General features: G+C 49.6%; 1 protein-coding gene across 2 annotated transcripts in view; it reads left to right on the plus strand.

The window, feature by feature from the left end:
- TSPAN14 (tetraspanin 14) overlaps positions 1–20,406 on the plus strand; it is a 59,042-nt gene that overhangs the window by 18,777 nt on the left and 19,859 nt on the right. For both annotated transcript variants that reach the window (XM_046026828.1, XM_046026829.1), the window contains exon 2: positions 14,616–14,713. In XM_046026828.1, the coding sequence (XP_045882784.1) occupies positions 14,616–14,713 (98 nt within the window). The remainder of the gene's footprint in view (positions 1–14,615; positions 14,714–20,406) is intronic.

Below are 20,406 nucleotides of genomic sequence, written 5' to 3' on the forward strand. Positions count from 1 at the left end.
GTGATGGTCCCTTCCACAGATGTTTTTCACAATGGAAACTCACACACCCTGAGGCCTAACCTATAATATCAGTTCTCAGGGGCTGGGTGTGGTATGAGTGAGTAACTCCTCTCTCCAAAAGGCTGCATTCCCTCTTTGAATCTGGGGTCGGGGGAGGAAGGTAAATCTCTGCATTTTACCATCCCTTAAAGTGAGGCCAGGCTGTTACAAGTGAAAACAGAAACATTGACATAGAGACACTCTTTGTACCTAAATATCCCCTCTCCTCTTCCTGCAAGGGAGGGGGTTGGGGGTGGCAGGGAGGCAGGATGGGGGGGGGGGTCTGCTCTCTGGTTTAAATTTTGTCTCCATGTTGTTGTGGATTCCAGAAGGCAAAACCATCCTTTCGCTGGTGCCCCTTTAGGGTTGGTTTCTGGCCCTTTATCTGCCTTTCCCCACCCAGCCGGCATCCCCTGGGCCTCCTGTGCCTGGCGGCTCAGTGGCTTTCCTCCCATTGTCTGCCTCCCTCACCAGGACCGGACTCTGTGTCACAGCTCTAGGCTGTGTGTTTTCTGCCGGAAGTCACAGCAGTCGTTCTTGGAAGATGCCCAAGAGGCAGGGAGTTCAGCTTCAACAGTCACTGGGTTAGAGTAGCTTCCACAGCTGTGAAATGGGAATAAAAATAACCTGGAAGGATCCAGTGGGAGGCATCGAAATACTGAACAAAGTCCAAAACTCCAGCAAAGCAGATGACATCCCCGTCAATCTAGTCACAGTCAAGGTGGGTGGCCTTTTCTCCCACGACTTGCCCTCATGGTTGTGGCTTTTCTGTTAGGCATCTTGGCCCCTCTCCGCTCAATGCGCTGCCCACGGGCCTGTCGCAGGGCAGCATTGGCAACACCTGCCAGCTTGTTGAGACGCAGCACTGACATTTTCACAAAATTCCCAGGTGATTTGCATGTACTTTCAAGTTTGAGAAGCCCTGGCTCAGACACCTTTGTTCTGCCTGCCTGTTGCTCTAGCACCTTTCTTAGTCTGTTTTGTGGTTTCGCAGACCTCCTGAGAGCTGTCGACTTCATACGGGTCTGGGAGCTCTGACAGCTCCTGTCCCTTTGGGTGTGCAGTTTCCAGCAGCTCTCCCTGGGTGCTGGGGGCGACGGGGAGGTGGGGCTGGGGACCGAGAAAGCCCCCTGGGCCGGCAGCTGCAGGCACCTCCCCCAAGCCTGCTGGCGAAGTCAGCACGGAGCCCTCCTTTGTGAAAGGGTGGCAGGGAGCCTTCCTCAGCCATCTGGTGCCACTCGCCCCGCCTCATCTGTCCCAGCTGGACGACAGGATCAGAATCAGGTTGTAAATGTTGTTTTCTCATAGAAACACAAACCATTCTGTAGAACGATGTTATGGTATATGTTGAAGTTCAAAGAAATCATTCAGAAAGGGGACTGTGCATTACTTTTGTAGCAGAAAAAAGTTTGCTACGGCTCCTCTGATACCAGTAGGATTGCCTGCCCACCTCCTGCATTCCGATGGGGGTTTGTGGGCATGAGTCTGCCAGGCTGGAGGAGACCTGGCTCCCCGCACAGCTGCGGGGGTGGGGGCTAGCCTGCTGGGACTCTGTTTAGGGACTGAGCTGCTAATCTCCTGACAGACCCCTCTCAGCCTTTTTCGGCAGGGCCTACCACTGATTTGCATTTTTTTAAAAAAAATCTCTCCCTCCACCCCATTCCTTTTCTCTATGTTTTCAGTGCACATAGTTCTATTTATATTTTTTTTTGAGCAGGCTTCATTTTTCTTAGCTTGTTTGGGAAGTTTGTTTTGTTTTCTTTGCTCTGTGACAGCACCCCCCCTGCCCCCCAGGGCTGTTTGCATTGCTGGGAGGGAGCCAGAAGCCAGGCTCTGCCCTGGCCTTGGAGAACTCCCACCCTGGAGCAGGAATCCGGGGTGCTCCCAATGCTGTCCTTGGGGTGAAGTGGGTTCGTTGTCTTAAAACACAGGATATCGTAGCAGACTGTGCAATGCTGGGTACAAAGGTTTTTAACATTTTAGAACCATAATCTTGATGCATTTCAGGCATGGAAAATTGGAAGAAAAGGAGTCAACATGTGTAATTGTCAGTTCTCTTACGTCGTTTGTGTGTGTGTGTGTTGGCCCTGAGCAGGACGGGGGTGGGGCAAACACCTACAAAGAGAACACTTCAGGTCTACATGAGATGTGCAGGTCAAATCCTTACACCTCCTGTTACCCCCCCACCCCCCGCGGCCCCCCATGGTGGGGAAGGCTCAGTTCTTGGAGCAGAGCTGATTTCTCCCCACGAGTGGGCCCGCTCATTATCTGGAGCATCTGTGGCGGGCAGGGCCCCGCGGCATCAGCTCTATGGGGGCAGCTACGCTGGCGTGTAGTGACACTGTTGGCAGGGCCTGGCCTGGAGCAGCTGACACACCCGGGGCCATGCTGATAATCGCCTCGGGGAGCCTTGGGGGTGAGACGGTTGGTGGCCTCTGTGTCGCGGCGGCCGTGTGGGGTCTCCATCTCAGGGCACGCTGGTGACCGCCTCGATGTGGAGTGCTCGTCTTGTTCACATTTAAAGCAGCCTCTCTGTCAAGCATTTCCTGACCAGCTTCCCGCCTCCTCCTTCCTTCCTGTGCAGGATCCTGCCCTCCAGCACCTTCCTGACTCTGAGTTTTGTAGAAGGAAGTGTGTCCCCAGTCCCCTGAGTCAGGCAGCGGTCTCGCTGGGAGTGCTTGGCCTCCACAGCCTCATTGTGGGTGCCTTGCACGCAGCAGGTGTCCAGACATGTGCAGTCAAGTCGGCGGTGTTTGTCTCCCACCATGAAAGCCTTTTCCCTGGGAGGGACGGGCTGAGCGAGTTGGCACACTCGGGGATTGCTCCACAAGTCTTCTCCAGTCGAGGGAACCTGTTCCCCAGACCCTTAGCTGAGAATTTCAGAGTGGACAGAGGGCCCAGGTGGATCCCCCTGAGGTCTGGACGTTTCGGTGTGCTGGCCTCCTGGAGTCTTGTTCCTATTGAAGATGTCACTGTGAACTGGGCCTGGATTCTCCCCATCTTGTGTACACCCGGCTTCTGGGTGTAGACATTAGGGCTTCAGAGACGGGCCCGCCGTGCTGATGGGGCACTGGGCACCGTGGCAGCAGGGGCTCCCTGTCCTCCTGCGAGCTGCCATTGTCACCTTCCACGGCAGAGGGGATAGCCGCCGGGAAGACAGGAAGGTGCCAGGCCTCCTTTCAGCCAGCTTTCCAGGAAGTTGGCGGGCAGCAGCTGAGTGTGACTGGGCCCTGCCTCACCGGGGTGGGCCGGTGGGTGAGCTGCCTGGTGAATCAGCCTCACCATCTCTCTCTGGGCCCCAGGCTTGCTCTTGCTCCTACCGTGGTGTTTGCTTGCATTTGTTATTGTCGTTTGTTGGATGGTTTGTTTAAGGAAAATGGCCACAAGCTCTACGTTTTGACTTGAGGCCAGTTATTTTATAGAATCTCCTTTAACTTGAATTTGTTGGATTTTTCCTTGAGATTCACATTCTGCATTTTCATCAGGAATACCACAGAAATGAGGTGTCTTCTCAGTACATCCCCTCAGGAGGGACCGTGTTGGCCTGACTCATTACTGATGATGGAAACAGCGATGACTTAGTTAATAAGGTGGTATCTGCCAGGTTTCTCCACTGCTGAGTTACTATTATGTTCTCTGTAATTAATAAGTATCCTATGGGGAGATCCTTTGAGACCATGTAAACAGGCTGTTTCTCATCAAACTTTAATCAACTAAATTTAGAACCCGTTACTGTCTGAATGTTTGTGTCCCCCAGATTCACATACTGAAATCTACAGCCCCATTGACTGCCCTTTGGAAGGTATTTAGGTCTGGAGGGTGGAGCCCTTATGAATCAGATTAACACCCTTAAAAGAGACACCACAGAGCTCCCTTGCTCATTCCAGCATGTGGGGACATGGCAGAAAGGTACCAGCTTTGAACCAGGAAGAGGGCCCTGACTTGGCCTTGCTGGTGCCTTGATCTTGGACCTCCCCAACTGTGAGAAATAAATTTCCATTCTTTATAAGCTACCCAGTCTGATTTAGCAGACTTTGTTGTAGCAGCTGTAACAGACCAAAAAAAAAAAAAAACCAAAAAAACCCACTGATGATTCTTGACACCAGATTCATGACAGTTCTTTCTGTCATGGTGGCTGAACAGTGATATTTTAATTCCATTAATCCCTTCCGCATTTATCATTTGGCATTCTGCTGTGAAGGAGAGCTTTCTCTTCTCCACTTGTTTATTTGTCCATGTATTGGTGTATATCTGAGCGGACTCCAGATTTTTATTTTATTCAGTGAGTTAAAATCCATTACTCTAATGGTTAGTCTGAGGCTCAGATTCTTGTGGATTGGCCAGCAAGTGTCCCTTCAAACTGACTGCCGTGAAGGACAGCTCTTAAAAATGTGAATTTCCAGGTCTGTCACAGTCCTATTGAACTAGTCTCCATGTGCATTTTGGAAAAAGCTCCTTGAATGGTTCTGATGTTCTTTGGAATTTGGGATCCCCTGGACCAGGCCCATGATTTTCAAGTGTGCCCCTCGTGGAGCCTCCCCTTTGCTCCCAGACACCTGAGATGCGTGACCTGCTCTGCCTGTCTCCATGCTGGGTTTCTGGGTCAGAGTTTCTTTGAACAAAACCTCCTGTAGCTTACAAAGTAATAAAAATAGTAAGTTTGAAAATCACTGGATTAGGTGACCTCCATTCTAGGCCCAGCATTGCTCCCGCTGAGCCCTTGCCTCTCCGCTTCCCTCCTCTGACCCACTTCCGTCCCTCCCTCTGCTTCTTTCCTGGTAACAGCACTGAGGTAGACAAAGGTCTCTCCTCTCACCAAGATCAACAAGGAGGCCCCTTGGTGCGCCTTAGACTCAGCAGGTTTTGGGCTGTGGGTTTTGGTGGTGGAAACTCCTAATGCTATGTTTGCTAAGTTCAGAGTTTCATACAGGAAACCAAGCACTTAGAACCCCAGGCACATTGGGGAGCCTGCTGGGGCTCAGAGCAGGTAGCCTGGGCTTCCCTGGACCTCCACATGGAGGCCATCCCTGGGCCTCCAGTCTCTGAACACGGGGAACCTCCCTTTTCCCATACCTGTGTGCCGGGGGCACGCTGTCCCCTTGATAAGTGGGGGTGGCTCACCCTCACCTCTCTGGCTTTGTAGTGTCTTTCCCAGAGGAACAGTGAGACTTCTGGATACTTCTGAGTGGCTGCTGCCACCATGTCCAGTGCACACTGCTCCTGGCAGACCCTGACTGTGAGGAGTTGGGTCCTGAGGGGAATGGGCTAGATGGGACATAGACACTTGGACTCTGAGCGTGACTCAGAGAGCAGTAGAGATCCTGTGGATCTGAGCTCTTCCCCTCTCAGTAGGTGGCTGGGCCTTGGGGCTGATTCCATACCATTCCTGTGGGCAGTGAGAGTCTACTCTGGCCTGCCTTTGTGACCCTCCTGCCCACTGGAACCTCTTCTTCTTCCCTATTCACCTATCCCTTCCTAGACTCGTCACCTTAGGCCTGCCTGTTTCTTTGGGCTGAGAATGTTCCCCAGCCCCCAGTGGGCTGTGAGGTCTCCCTTCTCGGGTTCTAGAGATGTCCAGAGCTTGAGGCATGCTACCTGGGGGTGAACAGGGCCCTCAGCTCCTTTGGGAGTCAGGCTGCCCTTCCCTGGGATGGGCCCATGACCCGGCCAGGTGTCAGTGCTGGGAGCTTCGAAAGCCACATGGAAAGGTTGGTTGAACCTTGGTGAATGGCCGACTGGAGAGTTGAGTGGGAGAGGAGACAGCAAGGGTGACTAGGGAGGGGTGAGGGTTCTAGGTTATGGGTGGATGGTGCTGTCCTGGTATGGTGTAGTTCAGCTGGGATCTCTGCTCAGGGTCTCACATGGGCCACGGCTAGGTGTCAGCAGGGTCGCATTCCTCTCTGGATGCTCTGGGGAATAATCTGCTTTCAAGCTCATGCTGGTTGTTGGCAGAACTTAGTTCCTGACTGCTGTAGGACCGAGGACCTGCTTCCTTGCTGACTGTCAGCCAGGGCTGCCCTTAACTCCTGCTCCGGGCACATGGCTCCTGGAGCCCAGATCCAGCAGTAATGCACCACATACTTCTTGTACTTGGAAACTGGCTACTTCTGCCCTCAGCCGATAGAAAGCTCTGCTTTTAAGGGCTCACATAATTACGTTGGACCCACTCTGATAATTTCACTATTTTAAGCCAGTTGATCAGTCATCTTAACTACATCTGCAGGCTTATTTTGCCCTTTCTTTTATATGGTGATAAATCATGCTTTCTGGTTTTTTGCTTTGTTCTGGAAAAAGATGGCAACTAAAAATATTTTGAAGTCTTCTTAGAGATCTTGGTAAATTGTTAGATTGAGTGGACTCGCCTAATTTTACTTTGTTACCGAACCCCACAGAAGTTAATATAGAGGGAATTTGTATTTTTATTTATTTTTTTAAAGATTTATTTATTTACTTGAGAGAGGGAGAGAGAGCAAGTGTGAGTGCGTGCAGTCAGGGGCAGAGGGAGAGAGAGAATCCTCAAGCAGACTCCCTGCTAAGCACGGAGCCCGACGTGGGGCTCAGTCCCAGGACCCTGAGATCACAACCTGAGTTGAAACCAAGAGTCGGCTGCTTAACCAACTGAGCCACCCAGGAGCCCCAAGATAAAGGGAATTTTTAAAAAGGAATGAGTCTCTGAGGACAGGGGAAATGGGAGAAGAAACGACAACAAGAAAGAATTTGCCAGCCAGGAATAGATGCATGAGTGACCGAGTTTAAAATAGAGAAGTTGGTGTCACTACATTGTTACTTCAGGGTAAGGGGGGCAGAGGCGCATCCGAGGTAGCTAAATATAAGAATTATTGGAGAGTAGCTGATGTGGTTAGATACCTAGATTACTTTCCTTCCTCTGTGATGCTTGGTGACACACTCTCCCCTTTGGCTGGACATTGGAGATTTATTCTGGAGAAGGAAAAACCTTCTTCAGAAGGTGAGACTCCAGGCGTTCCTGGAGGTAAAAGTGGCAGATCACATTCATTCCCCAGTTTTCTACTTCTGTTTGGCTTCTAGAACACTGACATCCAGATCCTTCCCTTCTAGGGAGGAGATTAAAATAAAGGAGACCTCACTGGGGGAACCTGACTGGTTTAGGAGAAAGGAGATAATGATGGTGACAACTAGGATTTCCCAGCAAACGGCAGTTGGATCAGCCTACAACAGAAACTCACAAGCCCCAGGACTCAGCATTTCCAGCTAGTTTTTAGGCATTTACTCTTCCTCATGAGGATTACTTAATTATGGGGATTATCAAGGGTTACTAACATCTGAAGAAGCTGCCTAATGTGAAAGGAAGCAAAACAAATAGAAAAAAAAAAAAAAAGCAACTTGAGAGAAACATCCCTATTTAGGAAGAAGAACATTTTGAAAAAAATTTAGACATTTTCTCAGAGAGAAAAGAAATTTCATATCCATGAAGTAAGAACAGGATACTGTTAAAAAAAGAATATTTTGAAAACATAATGATTAAAAGTTTAAAAACTAAGGGCAGGACAAAAGTATCAGGATGATTAAAAGAAAAAGTTGAAGGAGTCTTCCAGGAAACAGATTTAAAAAAAAAAAAAAAAAGGTGAAGAGATGGATAATAGAGCAGAAGGATCAGGCAGAGTTCCCGTGTCCGCTAATAGGAGTTGCAGAAGGAGAGAACAGAAAGCAATACAAGTGGGGAAAATGATCAAGAAAAAGAATTTCCTAGAAGGATATTGGTTTCCATATTGGAAGAGCTCATCAGTTGTTGAGCCAAGTGGGTGAAAATAAACCAGACCAATGCCCTGAAATTTCAGTATGCCAGGGAGAGAGGGATGATTCTACAACTTTACCGAGAGAAAGAAGCACATCAAACACACAGATCAGGAATCTGAGTGATTTCATGGCTTCTTGGTATACTGGAATATAGAAGATGGTGGAGTGGTGCCTTTGTCATTCTCTGTGAAATTGATTCCCAACTCTGTACACAAACTTTTGTTCAAGGATGAGGGTAGTATAAGATGCTTTCAGACATACAGGGTCCGAAAACCTTGCCTTTTGCACAGACGGGTTTCTCCACCCAGTGGAGCCAAGACTGCATCTCTCAGGGGCTGTATCCCAAATTGAAGTAAAGGAAATTCTGCACAACAGTCCAGCTCGAACTCAGTAAGCTCTGGAAGAAGAAATAGAATTAGAACATCTGGTGTGAATGAATGTACTTCAAGGAGACTTGAACAACTGGCATTGAATTTGGGGTTGAATGTTGATAAATTTATAGGAAATTAAACAGAAAAATAAGAGGATTATTAATTCCAGAGAACAAAAAGTGGGAACAGTAATGATGGTTTATATGGCTCACTCTGATAGCTGAAGAGATCATAATAATGTAAACTCTGAAAATCACTCCAGTCATTGGTGGAGTTTAACTGTAATTGGAGTGGAGATACAGGAAAGGAGAAGAGTAAGGAGTATCAGGGGTCAAGCAGTTTCCACGGGAGTAAAGAGAGTTACATCCTTGGGGAGCCTGGGTGGCTTAGTTGTTAAGCGTTTGCCTTCGGCTCAGGTCATGATCCCACCAGGATCCTGGGATCAAGCCCCATGCTGGGCTCACTGCTCAGCGGGAGTCTGCCTCTCCCTCTCGCACTGCCCCTGCTTGTGTTCCTGCTCTCACTATCTCTCTCTATCAAATAACTAAATAAAATCTTTAAAAAAGAGAGAGAGAGAGAATTATATCCTTGCCTTTCAGAGTAGGAAGTGGGTAGGTAACACCTAGAACTGAAAAGCCGGGGAATAGTAACGCAAGTATATTGTGTACAGAAGTTTCTAAGAGCTATTGTGTGGGGTATAAATACCAAGATCAGCTGGAATTTGAAAAGGTCCCAAGCCGTGGCCCAGGATCTGCTCTTTTTGTCAACACAGCTTTTTACAGTGGTTGCTTCTTAGGTAATATGCAAGCATGATCTTGGGAAACAAAACAAAACAAAACCGGAAATAGCAAATCTAGAACGCAAGGCACCCAATGGGTGAGGGATGGTTTCATGAGGCTCAGCTGCGCATGCGAGTATGTGGGCACTGGCTTGATTTTGTTAGTGTGTTTCTTATTATGGGTCATGGTGAAAATGTGAAAAACAGTGTTTAGTGGTTCTCATTGCCAGTTCACTTTTCATCCTACTGAATTGTTCAGATATTTTACAGCTGAGCATGTGCTGCTTTCTTTAAAATTGAAAATGAATGACGAGCTCGGGCACCTGGGTGGCTCAGTCGGTTAAGTGTCCAACTCCTGGTTTTGGCTCAGGTCATGATCTCAGGATTGTGGTATCGAGCCGCTGTCAGGCTCCGTGCTCAGTGGAGAGTCCGCTTGAGATTCTCTCCCTCTGCCCCTCCCCCCATGCACGCGCACATGCCCACTCTCTCTCTCGCAAATAAACAAAATATTAAAAATAAATAAACAGCAAGAGGGAGAAAGAAGGACTCTTACAGGTTGAAATGATCCCAAAGTAGACAAGCCTGGTCTACAGTGCCAGTAAAGGTCATCACATTTGGGGGCCAGTACCCTCTGAGGTAGGCCCGCCCACCCTTCCCCCCCCCACCCCAGCAGTGGCCAGTTTGCATGTATAATGCAGAGGTGGTAATGGTGAGCACAACAGTGGAAAGGTTTTTAGAGAATCCTCTGCCCCATGCAGCCATTTCCACACTCTTATATTCCGTTTTGGCCTTTAACCACATGCTTACAAATTGTTCCGTAATTGCAAACCATGATGTTCAGATTTCATACTTAATGCATATTCCTTTTCCTCTGTTGGTTTATTTTCTGGAGGCAAGTTCTTAGTCATGACTTTATTGGATTAAGGGTATGACTTTTTTTTTTTTCCTTTTTTTTTTTTTTTGGTTTTGAATATCTCTAAACATATTGCTTGCCCAAGGGTAGTCATAGTCAACTCTGCTGCCAGTGACCAGGTACGAGCTTGCCACCCTCACCAGGGGCTTGCCTAGAGTAGTGCGGGTGTTGTTGCTGAACGGTGTTACATGAAATAGTGTCTCTGCGTTGTCTTTCAGTGTCCTGTCCAGTGGTGTTGGGCATTTTGCCATGTTAGTTATATTGTCCATCCATTTCATATAATGTCCATATCCTTTGTCCTTGTGTCTAACGCTGGAGTCTTTTTTTTTTTTTTTTATAGATTTTATTTATTTATTTGACAGACAGAGATCACAAGTAGGCAGAGAAGCAGGCAGAGGGAGAGGAGGAAGCAGGTTCCCTGTTGACCAGAGAGCCTGATACGGGGCTTGATCTCAGGACCCTGAGATCATGACCTGAGTTGAAGGCAGAGGCTTTAACCCACTGAGACACCCAGGTGCCCCTGGAGTCTTTTAAGTATGGATTTTTATATATTGTAGATTTTTACCCTTTGTCATAACTGCTGCAGCTGCTGAAAACATCATTTGTATTTCTTTTTATGTTAATGTTATTTTTAATTGTATGGGAATTTGAAAACTATTTATTTGTTTCATATTGATATTTTTATACTTTGTATTGTTTTCCCTCTTGGGTCAAAAGTGAAGGAGATTTCCTGAAATGCTCTATTATTTTGTGCGTGCTTGCAACCTTAAATATTTGGATTTATTTTGGCTTATTAGTTAGCTCTCAGACTGCTAGCCAGCTCTCTCAACACTATAATGTGATTGTAACCTTCCTCTTTGAGATGTACATGTTGTGACAAAAACTTTGTCATGTAAATGCTTTCTTCTGTTTTAATAAGTTCGGGATCTGAGACAGTTTCAGGACTTGGAATTAAATTTTTCTGATCGTTGTTTTCTATGTAGTTCTACAGAATATGAAAGCTACAGAATAGCTTTTGGAGACCCTTCTCTGTTGCAATGATAATTAGCATTTGTGAAAAGTTTAGCTATCTTTTAAGATATTTTGTTATTTTGTTAAAACAAGATCCTTGGTGTGTGTGTGTTTTAAGATAGATGGTCTTGGTCGGATTTTTTTGTTTGCTTTTTAAAAGATTTTATTTTTAAGTAATTTCTACACCGAACATGGGGCTCGAACCTACAACGCTGAGATCAAGCGTTACTTGCTCTAACCACTGAGCTAGCAGGTGCCCTGGAACGGTGTTGGTTTTCGTCGAGTTACTTAATGGAGAGTGAAGTTCTGCCTTCCTCTGATGTGACTGGTGAGCTGTCAGGGACCACAGTCCCTTCGAAGTCGTTTTGGCTGAATGTTGAGTCAGATCTGGGTTCTAGTTTCAGCACTGATGCACTTGTCCCCTTCTTGGGGTTCCGTGTCAGTGTGGATGACTGTCAGGTTGGCAGCTAAGGTGTACTCGTCAGTCCTTTTCCCTTCACTGATGTGGTGAAGCCGCCCAGCCAGACCTCGGAGCTCAGCACTGGCTTTGTCTCCAGATGAGGGCTGAAACCCCGTGTTGGAGGGTGTGGTTTAGGCTGGGGTCCAGACCTTTCCATCACCTCCTTCCCTCATTACCTCCTTTAGTTTATACCCTGGGATGCACCGGTATGGAGACAGGATCTTTCGGTGACATTGAAGTTCAGGATCTGCCTCTCCACCCTCCGGCCGGTGGGATAGAGAGCAGTGCAAGGGTGAGAGGCAGCTTTTCCTCCCTGCTCCTCAGGTTCACGGTGGGGGTGGGGGGGTGGGCGAGCTCTCCCCACCTTGAGGTTAGTTGAGTGCCTTATCTTCCCAAAGGGAGGAATAAACAAGGGGGTGGACAAAGACTGAACTGTTTCCCCTCCCCAGTTTCCTCATTCATGAGTTGGATGGGGAAATGCTGTCATTGGGACAGCCCCACCCTGAGGCCACAGAGGGTTATCTTGGTTCAACAGAAATGGTGTGATGCCTGATGTGAATGTTCTGGGTTGTGCATGGCAGGTGTGTAGGGGACGCATATGCGTGTGGTACACTGCATCGTGGTTGCTTAGGGTGCTTCTGGTCCTTTCCCGGTGTGGACCTGGGTAGTGTAATTCCAGATGTCTGAGTTTCCAGGAAGTGAGGGCTGGGAGGGTATGTCCTGGGTGTGGAGATTCTCTGGGTGTGGATTTGGACCCTGATGTCCATGAAAGCAGTTTTACTTGGGTGGTGTGTGTCTGTGGGGTGAGGCCTTCAAGGCCACATGAAAGGGGGTGAAACCTATGTGAGGGTGGCCAGGCGCCCTGTGGAGAACTCCCCCCTCCAAAGCCTGCAAGCCGGTGGGATTCCTGTGACCTTTCTCTGTTCTCCACGGTTAACTGGCCAGAGCTGAAGAACAGGGACCTCTAGGTCGAGAGTCCCCGTATCACCTCAGGGTAATCATTTCCCAAAGGCTCCAAGCAGGGGGCAGGGATGAGGTTGCCAGTACTGAGGAAAACAGACAGACTTGTGCTAACTAGCCAGTTTCTCTATGGAGGAAGAAGGGAGTCTGACTTTGGTCATAGCTTTTTTTTTTTTTTTTTTTAAGATTTTATTTATTTATTTGTCAGAGAGAGAGAGAGTATGCATAAGCCAGGCAGAGTGGCAGGCAGAGGTGGAGAGAGAAGCAGGCTCCCTGCTGAGCAAGGAGCCCCATGCGGGACTCGATCCCAGGATGCTGGGATCATGACCTGTGCTGAAGGCAGCGGCTTAGCTGACTGAGCCACCCAGGCATCCCCATGCTTCATAGCTTTTAAGAGAGAGCTTTACCATGGTTAAATGATGCCCAGGGAGTACTCTCTGGGACTCCTGAACTTTGGGGTACCATGCCTGGGCAGCCTTCCCCAGTCTGTGGAGTCCAGTTCCATGGGAAGGGTATGGCCATCCTTCCAGGCTTCTCTAAGAACCATGGAGAGGAGGCTGTGTTTGACGATTCCAAGAAGCAGGATTGTCTTGTCCGTAAAAAGGAACAGGGTTTCTACCATTTAGAACATTTTCCTGCCTTCTAGGGTATTTCTGGCCAAGTTGACAGTTCTCTGTCATAAACTTACCTGAGTTTTAAGTTAAAAAATGTTTTTTCTCTATGTGCATGAAGCCAGTCACCTGTAGTTGGAGAAAAACCTAGTGCTTTGGGGGTTTTGTCTTGTGTGAAACACAAATGAGTGAATGTTGGTTCCCTTTAGTTAGTTGCCTACCACCAGGCAATCTGACCCTATCCCTGGTCTGTGTGCTAGGCTGTGGCTAGCACAGTCCTTCTACCTTTGCAGGCGGCCCTTGGTGTCTGGGCTGATACCTGGAACGTTAGGCTTGTCAGAATCACCGGGGAATTTATCAAACATGCTGATTCTCAGCCTCAACCTGTACCTACTTCTCAGGACCTGCAGAGGGTAGAGCCCTCAGACCTGTATTTGGAAGGAATCATGTGATGCTGCCAGCAGGGTCCCTCAGCACCAGGGACGCTAGGGATCAGTTTGTTGAGGATGCTGAGGCCTTGAGAGGGCAGGAACTTGCCCAGGGGCCTCTTGTGTGTCCTGTGTCCATGGTGTCCCTCAGTGCCTGGGATTGCATTCGTACTCTCTTCTTGGAGGGGACTTTTGTGGAAGTCCTGTGCTGAAGGCAGGGCGGGGCTACTGGGTTGCTGTCCCCTTCCTGGCTGGTTTTGGAGGCCGGACAGGCCAGGCTCTCCCATTGCCCTCCGAGGGAGGAGGTGAGGGAATGGTGGGTCCAGGCTGCTGCGCCTGTCCGTGCCGCCCCATGACCAGGAGGGTGAGCGGTCATAGCACCCATTCCAGAGGGGTGTGGTTCGCGTGTCCCTGCTTGGCATCACTTGCTCAGAACATTACAAGCCCGTGGCCAGTCCACCGAGGCCACTCCCAGGAAGGGATTTTGCAGCAGCCTTTTCTCGGCAAGGTGATAGCCACTGGTTTCTTCCTGGCAGTTGTGGGTGGGTTGTGTCTTTAAGGCCTGAGTAGCCTTTTCTGTTTTTGCCTCGCGCCCCCACCCCCCGCCTCCACCACCCTCTCAGCCCCAGAAAGTGGGAGGAGGACAAGGGGCTGGGGTGAGTATTCGCCTGGGAGCCCTAGGTCCTGCCTGCCCCCCAGAGATCAGCTTGAGACCCCCACCCCCTTCCCCACCACCGAGCCACTGTTTTGGCAGCAGGGGTGGTGGAGGATAAGGGCCCACCTGGATTGCTGTTGGGTTCCAGAAGGAAAGTAGTAGGGGCACCTGGGTGGCTCAGTTGGATGAGCGTCTGCCTTCGGCTCAGGTCATGATCCTGGGGTCCTGGGATCAAGCCCCACACTGGGACTTCCTGCTCTGCGGGGAGCCTGCTTCTCCCTCTCTCTGCCTGTTGCTTCCTCTGCTTGTGCTCTCTCTCTCTCAAATAAATAAAATCTTTAAAAAAATAAATAAAAGTTGGCATCCTCCATTCTTTAAAAAATTCTCTTCTTCTTTTGGCTGCTTTTAGAAAGTTGACTTAGCGTGATTCTTGCCCAGTCTGTAGCTGGCACTGATAGTAAAGTGATGCCCGGACTTGTGCAGGAGCATGGGAACAATTTGCAGACTTCTGCAGTCTGTGTGTGAGCCTCACCTTTGGTCTTCCTGGGGGAGCAGTTTTGGGGGGTGTTTTGCAGCCACATGTGTCGTCTCACCACCCCCTGTCTGCCCACAGGTCCTGCTTCTCGGAAGATGCACTATTATAGATACTCTAACGCCGAGGTCAGCTGCTGGTACAAGTACCTGCTCTTCAGCTACAACATCGTCTTCTGGGTGAGTCCCCGAGAGCAACCTTGGTCCCCTGCCTTGTCCTTTATTCAGTGGATCGCATTCTTTACGCACTGCCGATTGGCCAGGCCCGCTGCAAGGCTCCAGGGGAGAAGGCGGGCAGGGTCAAGAGCCCCTGCCCAGGCAGAACCAGTGACAAGTTAATGCTATACAACAGGCTGCTAAGTACTGTGACGGGGATAGCCGGGGTGATCAGAAACAGGCTAATGGACCCCTACCCCAGCCTTGGAGGCTCAGGAACACTTGGAGCTCTGGCCCACATGCAGGTCTGTTTTCCCCCTTCCCTGCCGTGGGGATGCTTCCAACGAGACTTTGGCAGTGGGGCGCTTTGTGTCCCTTTGATTGTGGTCCAGGCGCTGTTATGCGCTCTGGGAGGTAAGAGTGCGCAAGGGCAATAAAGCCCTGTTCCTTACGGTGCTTGTGTTTAACCAGTAATGACATTAGCCTCCTGAGCAGCAGAGCAGGGAGGGAGAAGCTCCTTGGCTAGGGAGGTTGAGGGAGGGCACTCCAAGGAGGGGACTTAAGGGCTGAGACCAGAGTACCCGTGAAGAGGCAGCCAGTAGGGGTCTGGGAAGAAAGCTGCAGGCTGGAAGAGCAGCATCTGCAAAGGCCCTGAGGCGGAAATGCACTTGGCATGTGCAGGGGACAAAGAGAAGGCCATGTCGCTGGAGCTCAGTGAGTACAGGGGGAGGGGACACAAGTGAGGACAGAGACATGAAGGAACCAGGTCATGTAGGTATTTGAATGGTTTGAATGCTCAGTAAGTAGGTGGAATTATTTTCTACTTCTTTTAGTAATTCTTGGTAGGTTACAAGTTTTAGAATGATTCTGCAGAGTGAAGGGATGGGTGGTGGTACCATGTTCTGAGAATTTGGGGACAGAAGTGTTAGAATGGTCTCTTGGCCACATGAACATGTCCATCTCCCATGTCTGTGACCATCCTAGAGATGAAAGTCTTGGCCACATCAGAGAAGGTGGGGGCGGGGGCGGCGGCTAGATGAGATGATAGAGGGAGAATGTGTTGACTGAGAAGAGGAGAGGTGTGAATATGGAGTCCTGGGATGCTAGAGGTGAAGCAGTCTCTTCCTTGAAGAGGAAAGTCTGCTCCAGAGTTGGCTGTGAGTAAGCGGGCTGAGGGGAGGCCAGGAGACTCTGTATTGCAGAAGCCTTCCAGGTAGAGAGGAACAGTTAGCTGTGCACAGGGAAGTAACGTAGGATGAGGACAGAAAATTGGCATTGGCTTTGAAGAGGTAGAGGTTGTTGGTGACCCTGGTCAGAGCCGCTGTGTGTCCTGGTTGGGGGATGGAAACCCACCTGGGGCTGGCTGGGGGGCCAGCGGGATATGAGGCCGTGGAGACTGTGACTCAGGACGGTTCTTTCAAGGACTCTTGCCTTAAAGAAGATCAGAAAACTCGGGCACTGGCTGGAGATGGTCAGGGCCTCAGGGGAGGTAGCACAGCATGTGTGTGTCACCAATGGGCTCGGTCCAGGAAGAAGCAGACACTGAGTCTGTGCGGGTGGGTGAGGGGACGTGGTCGTGCACCTGCAGCAAGCATCGCTGGTCAGCTTCGGGGTGGAGGGGAGGCGCATAGAGAAGGAGGGACAGAATGATCGGCCATCATGCCACATTTTGCTTCTACTGCAGATGTCGGCATGCCCTGTTTGGACTGGAACTCTTGCAAACAGGGCAGATGACTAAGACTTCTCAGCTTTTACCCTTGATTTCATATAGCATCATCAACTCCTAATGATTTATCTCAAAGTTTTAGAGGGTTTCTGTTCTGGAGTTTAGTGGGTTTCAGTGGCTTGGCCATTCACCCCACATCTTTTTCTTTGCCTGGACAACCTGTCACCAGCAACTTCATCATTTCCCTTGAAATAAGGCAATACAGGACAGTTGATGTGGTTCCTGTGGGATTTTTCTAATGAGAGGCCTGTGACTGCCTCATTCGTGCAGTGTATGGCTCCCTGGACCTGCCCTGCTCCCTCCCTCACCCCACCTGAAGGCCCTGCCCACTGGCCCAGGGTATGGCAGAGGGGCCCCTGGCCTTTGCAGACAGTCTGACACTTTGGACATGTTGTTCTCTCCCACCCCCAGGCTCTGCTTACTTGGTCTTGTGCCTGTCCTCTGAAGGTCATCCTGAATTTTGCAGCGAGAGCAAAACTTCTCGCTGCTGTGGCTGAGGGCCCGCTAATCTCCATTTCTTCACATTCTTTTCAGAACAGATTCTTTGCTCTTGGGAAGCTTCCCAACCTGCCCAGTAGTAACAACTCGGCAGCACCAGATTCGAATACTGGAGCTCCTGGATCCTTAATCGTAGCAAGTTTGCTTGAGTGAAGGGTCCTGCCGTGTTACTGCATTCTGCAGGACTGACAAGTGTGTGTGGTCAAGAGTCTGTTTCTCAGTTGGTGTGCCTGGGGACCAAGCAGGAAGGGACAAAAAGGAGCAGTCAGGGAGGCACAAGAGAGCCTGGGGGGATAATGACCCAGACATCTCTCTTCTGGGTGCTTGGCACTGATTGCTCTCTTCTTCTCCACCAGAGCTCTAGTGTGTGGTGAGGCCTGAGAAGCGGGGTGCAGGGCCCTCTGGGAGACGCAGGGTAGGTACAGTGGGAGGCCCGCACCCAGGTGCCGGGCTGGACTTGCACGCACAGAGTGGTCCTGAGGAGGCTTCGTGTTTTCATGGTGAAGTGCTATGTCACAGACCTGCCTCCTGCCTCCCAGGGTCGCTGGAAACATTTACAGTCGTATGCCAAGCCTTACTTCATCTGAGAAGTTTTCTCTTTGAAATGGAAGAAATAACCAAAATCAAACGATCTAATGCCCCCCCCCATGTTCCCATCACCTTTCTTCAATATTGATCAACTCCTAGCTGATCCTGTTTAATTTATGTTCCCTCCCCACACCCCTTTCCATCCGTTATTTTGAAGTAAAGCATAGATAATCGTTTTGCACAGAGAGTTTTTGTATTTGTTTTGTTTTGACGAAGGAACAATGAACAGAGGGATGGGATTGCAGCTTTGTGGGCAGACCTGGGCTCGGCAGGCAAGTTCAGATACACAGAAGGCAACCTGTCGTTTCTCTGACCCGTGCTGGGAGCCAGAACAAACAAGGCTGTATTGAGCACTTTGTCCCATTCAGAATTATTTGCACACTGACATACTTCATAACCAACACCTGTACACTCTACCAGGGTTTTTAAAGCTCTCTCCCTCGGTTCAGGGCTGAGATTTTTCCAAGGGACTGTTAAATACTCTCTTGAGAGGACAAATGGGGACGCAGTTGGTGTCTGTATATGGGGTGAGCAGGGAGCTAGGCTTCAACAGGGGTCATCAGAGAAACAATGCTTCTAGATGATGGAGTGTTGTGAGGGCACTAGCACTTTCTACTTAAAAAATATATTTATGTATGTATATATGTATGTACGTTTCATGCCCAACGTGGGGCTTTAACTCATGACCCCGAGATCAAGAGCTGTGTGCCAGCCAGGTGCCCCTCTGCTTTTTTTTTTTTTTTTTTAAATCATATTCTTTGGTTTATTAGTGAGCCCTGTTTCAAGTGCAGAATGTCATTTTGTCTTAAGAAAATGTAAATCAAGGGGTGCCTGGGTGGCTCAGTTGGTTGAGCATCTGCCCTTGGCTCAGTTCATGGTCCCAGGGTCTTGGGATCCAGCCCAGGGTCTGCTTTTCCCTCTCTGTCTGCCCCTCCTCCCTGCTTGTGCTCTCTCTCTCTTCCTCTCTCTGTCTCTCTCTCTCAAATAAATAAATTAATTAATAAAAAAAAGAAAATGCAAATCAAAACGGCAAGAAGATACCATTTTGCTCCGATGGGGATGGCTATTATTAAACACACAAGCAAACACACAACGCCCACCAAAATAACAGATGTTGACGAGGATGTGGAGAAATTGGAATCCCCGGGCACTGTTGGTGAGAATGTAAAATGGTGCAGTCACTCTGGAAAACAGTATGGAGGTTCCTCAGAATGTCAAAAAATAGAATTACCACATGATCTAGCAATTCCACTCTGGGTATAGACCCAGAAGAATGAAAAAGCAGGGTCTCAGAGAGATGTCTGTTCACCTATGTTCACAACAGCATTATTCACAATAGCCAAGAGACAGAAACAGCTCAGGTGTCTACCGACAGATGAATAGAGACAGAACACCCTTTGTGCATGTAGCGAGATCTTTCCCCACCTCGAAAAGGAAGGAAGTTGTGACACACATGCTCCGGCACGGGTGAGCTCTGAGGATTTCACTGCAAGCGAAATAAGCCCGTCACAGAAGGACAGATCCTGTGTGGCCCCACTTAGAGGCAGTCCCGAGAGTAGTCCAGTTCCCATAGATGGACAGGAGAGGGGGGTTGCCGGGGCGGGGGGAGGGGAGAAGGGGAAGTCGGTGTTGAGGGGGTACAGAGTTCTGGTTTTGGTAGCACTGTTGCTCAACACTGTGGCCAAGCCGAGTGCCACTGAGCCGGCCTCGTGCAGATGGTTCAGACGGCTCGTTCTGTACCATCTCTGCTTTCCCACGATTCAGATTAAAAAGCCGTCTCCTCTGACTGGCAGAGGATGGGCTGCTGGGAGAGGTATACCGTAGAGGAAGGGCTGCGGGGGGTCCTGTTTTTTGTTCTCGCCCCACCTGGTGCCACCAAGAATTCGAGCCCTCCTGGTCTGGCCGAGTGAATCCCCTGGAGGGGACGATTCAGAGGATGTCTGTGACCGCAGGATCGCTTCCCACCAGCAGCATCGAGTTTGACCTGCGAAGGTTCAGATGAAGCCCTTGCCTGGATCTATTTCACAGGTGGATGAACGGTGAAGAACTGAGGCCCCTTGTGGCATAGACATTGAGCCTGTATTCTGCGGACAGGAGAGCCCCCTGCCCCTGGCCTTCTCGGAGACGTGGGCAGGTCTGAGCCAAGCTGCAGTTTCGCTGCTCAGGGAGTGTGGGAATTAGCTTCGGAGCCCAGCGGGGAGCCTGCACGTGAGAGGGGAGCCACGGGCGTTTGTACTCTGTGGCCAGCATGGCTTCAGGTCCCTTCCTTCAAAGCCACAAAGGCCTCCCATGAGCAGGGCAACAAGTCAGGAAACTTTTAAGAGTGAAAGAGTGGTTATTAAGAATTCTGCCTGAATGACAGGTGTGTCCCAGGACCGTCCCAGGCAGACCAGGACAGGTGGTCACCCTACCCTGGAGAGGCAGAGCAAGTCTGATGGGGAAGGCGTGGAAGATCAGCTCCCTCCCCCTGCCCCCAGCACCTTTGTGGATAGAGGATCTAATTCTCTTTGGCCTATACGGTGTACCTCCTTTGATAGGGGGCTCCCCACATCCTGTGGTGAGCTCAGGTCTCTGCATAGCCCTGATCTAGAATGGCCCTTATTTGAGCTGAGCTCTGTCCATGTAACACCACATCCCAAGGCCTGACTGCCCGGTCTCAAATGCAGTTTCTCTGCTTCTGTCTCTGGGTAATGAGTGCAAAGAGAAAGTCTAGGGCTTTAATAATATGCATAGTATATTTTCACTTCCATTGCTGAGAAATAATAACTGTTTCTCTTCAAGTTTTATTTAACAAACTTTTGTAATTGCATGGAAATTCTAGAAGACTGCACAAGGCACCCAGCTTTACCCCTTCCCGTCCATGTGCTCCATCCTGTCTGCAGTCGAGAACACTTTCCCATCTTTG

This window comes from Meles meles, chromosome 13 (assembly GCF_922984935.1).
Source record: "Meles meles chromosome 13, mMelMel3.1 paternal haplotype, whole genome shotgun sequence".
Classification (NCBI taxonomy): Eukaryota; Metazoa; Chordata; class Mammalia; order Carnivora; family Mustelidae; genus Meles; species Meles meles.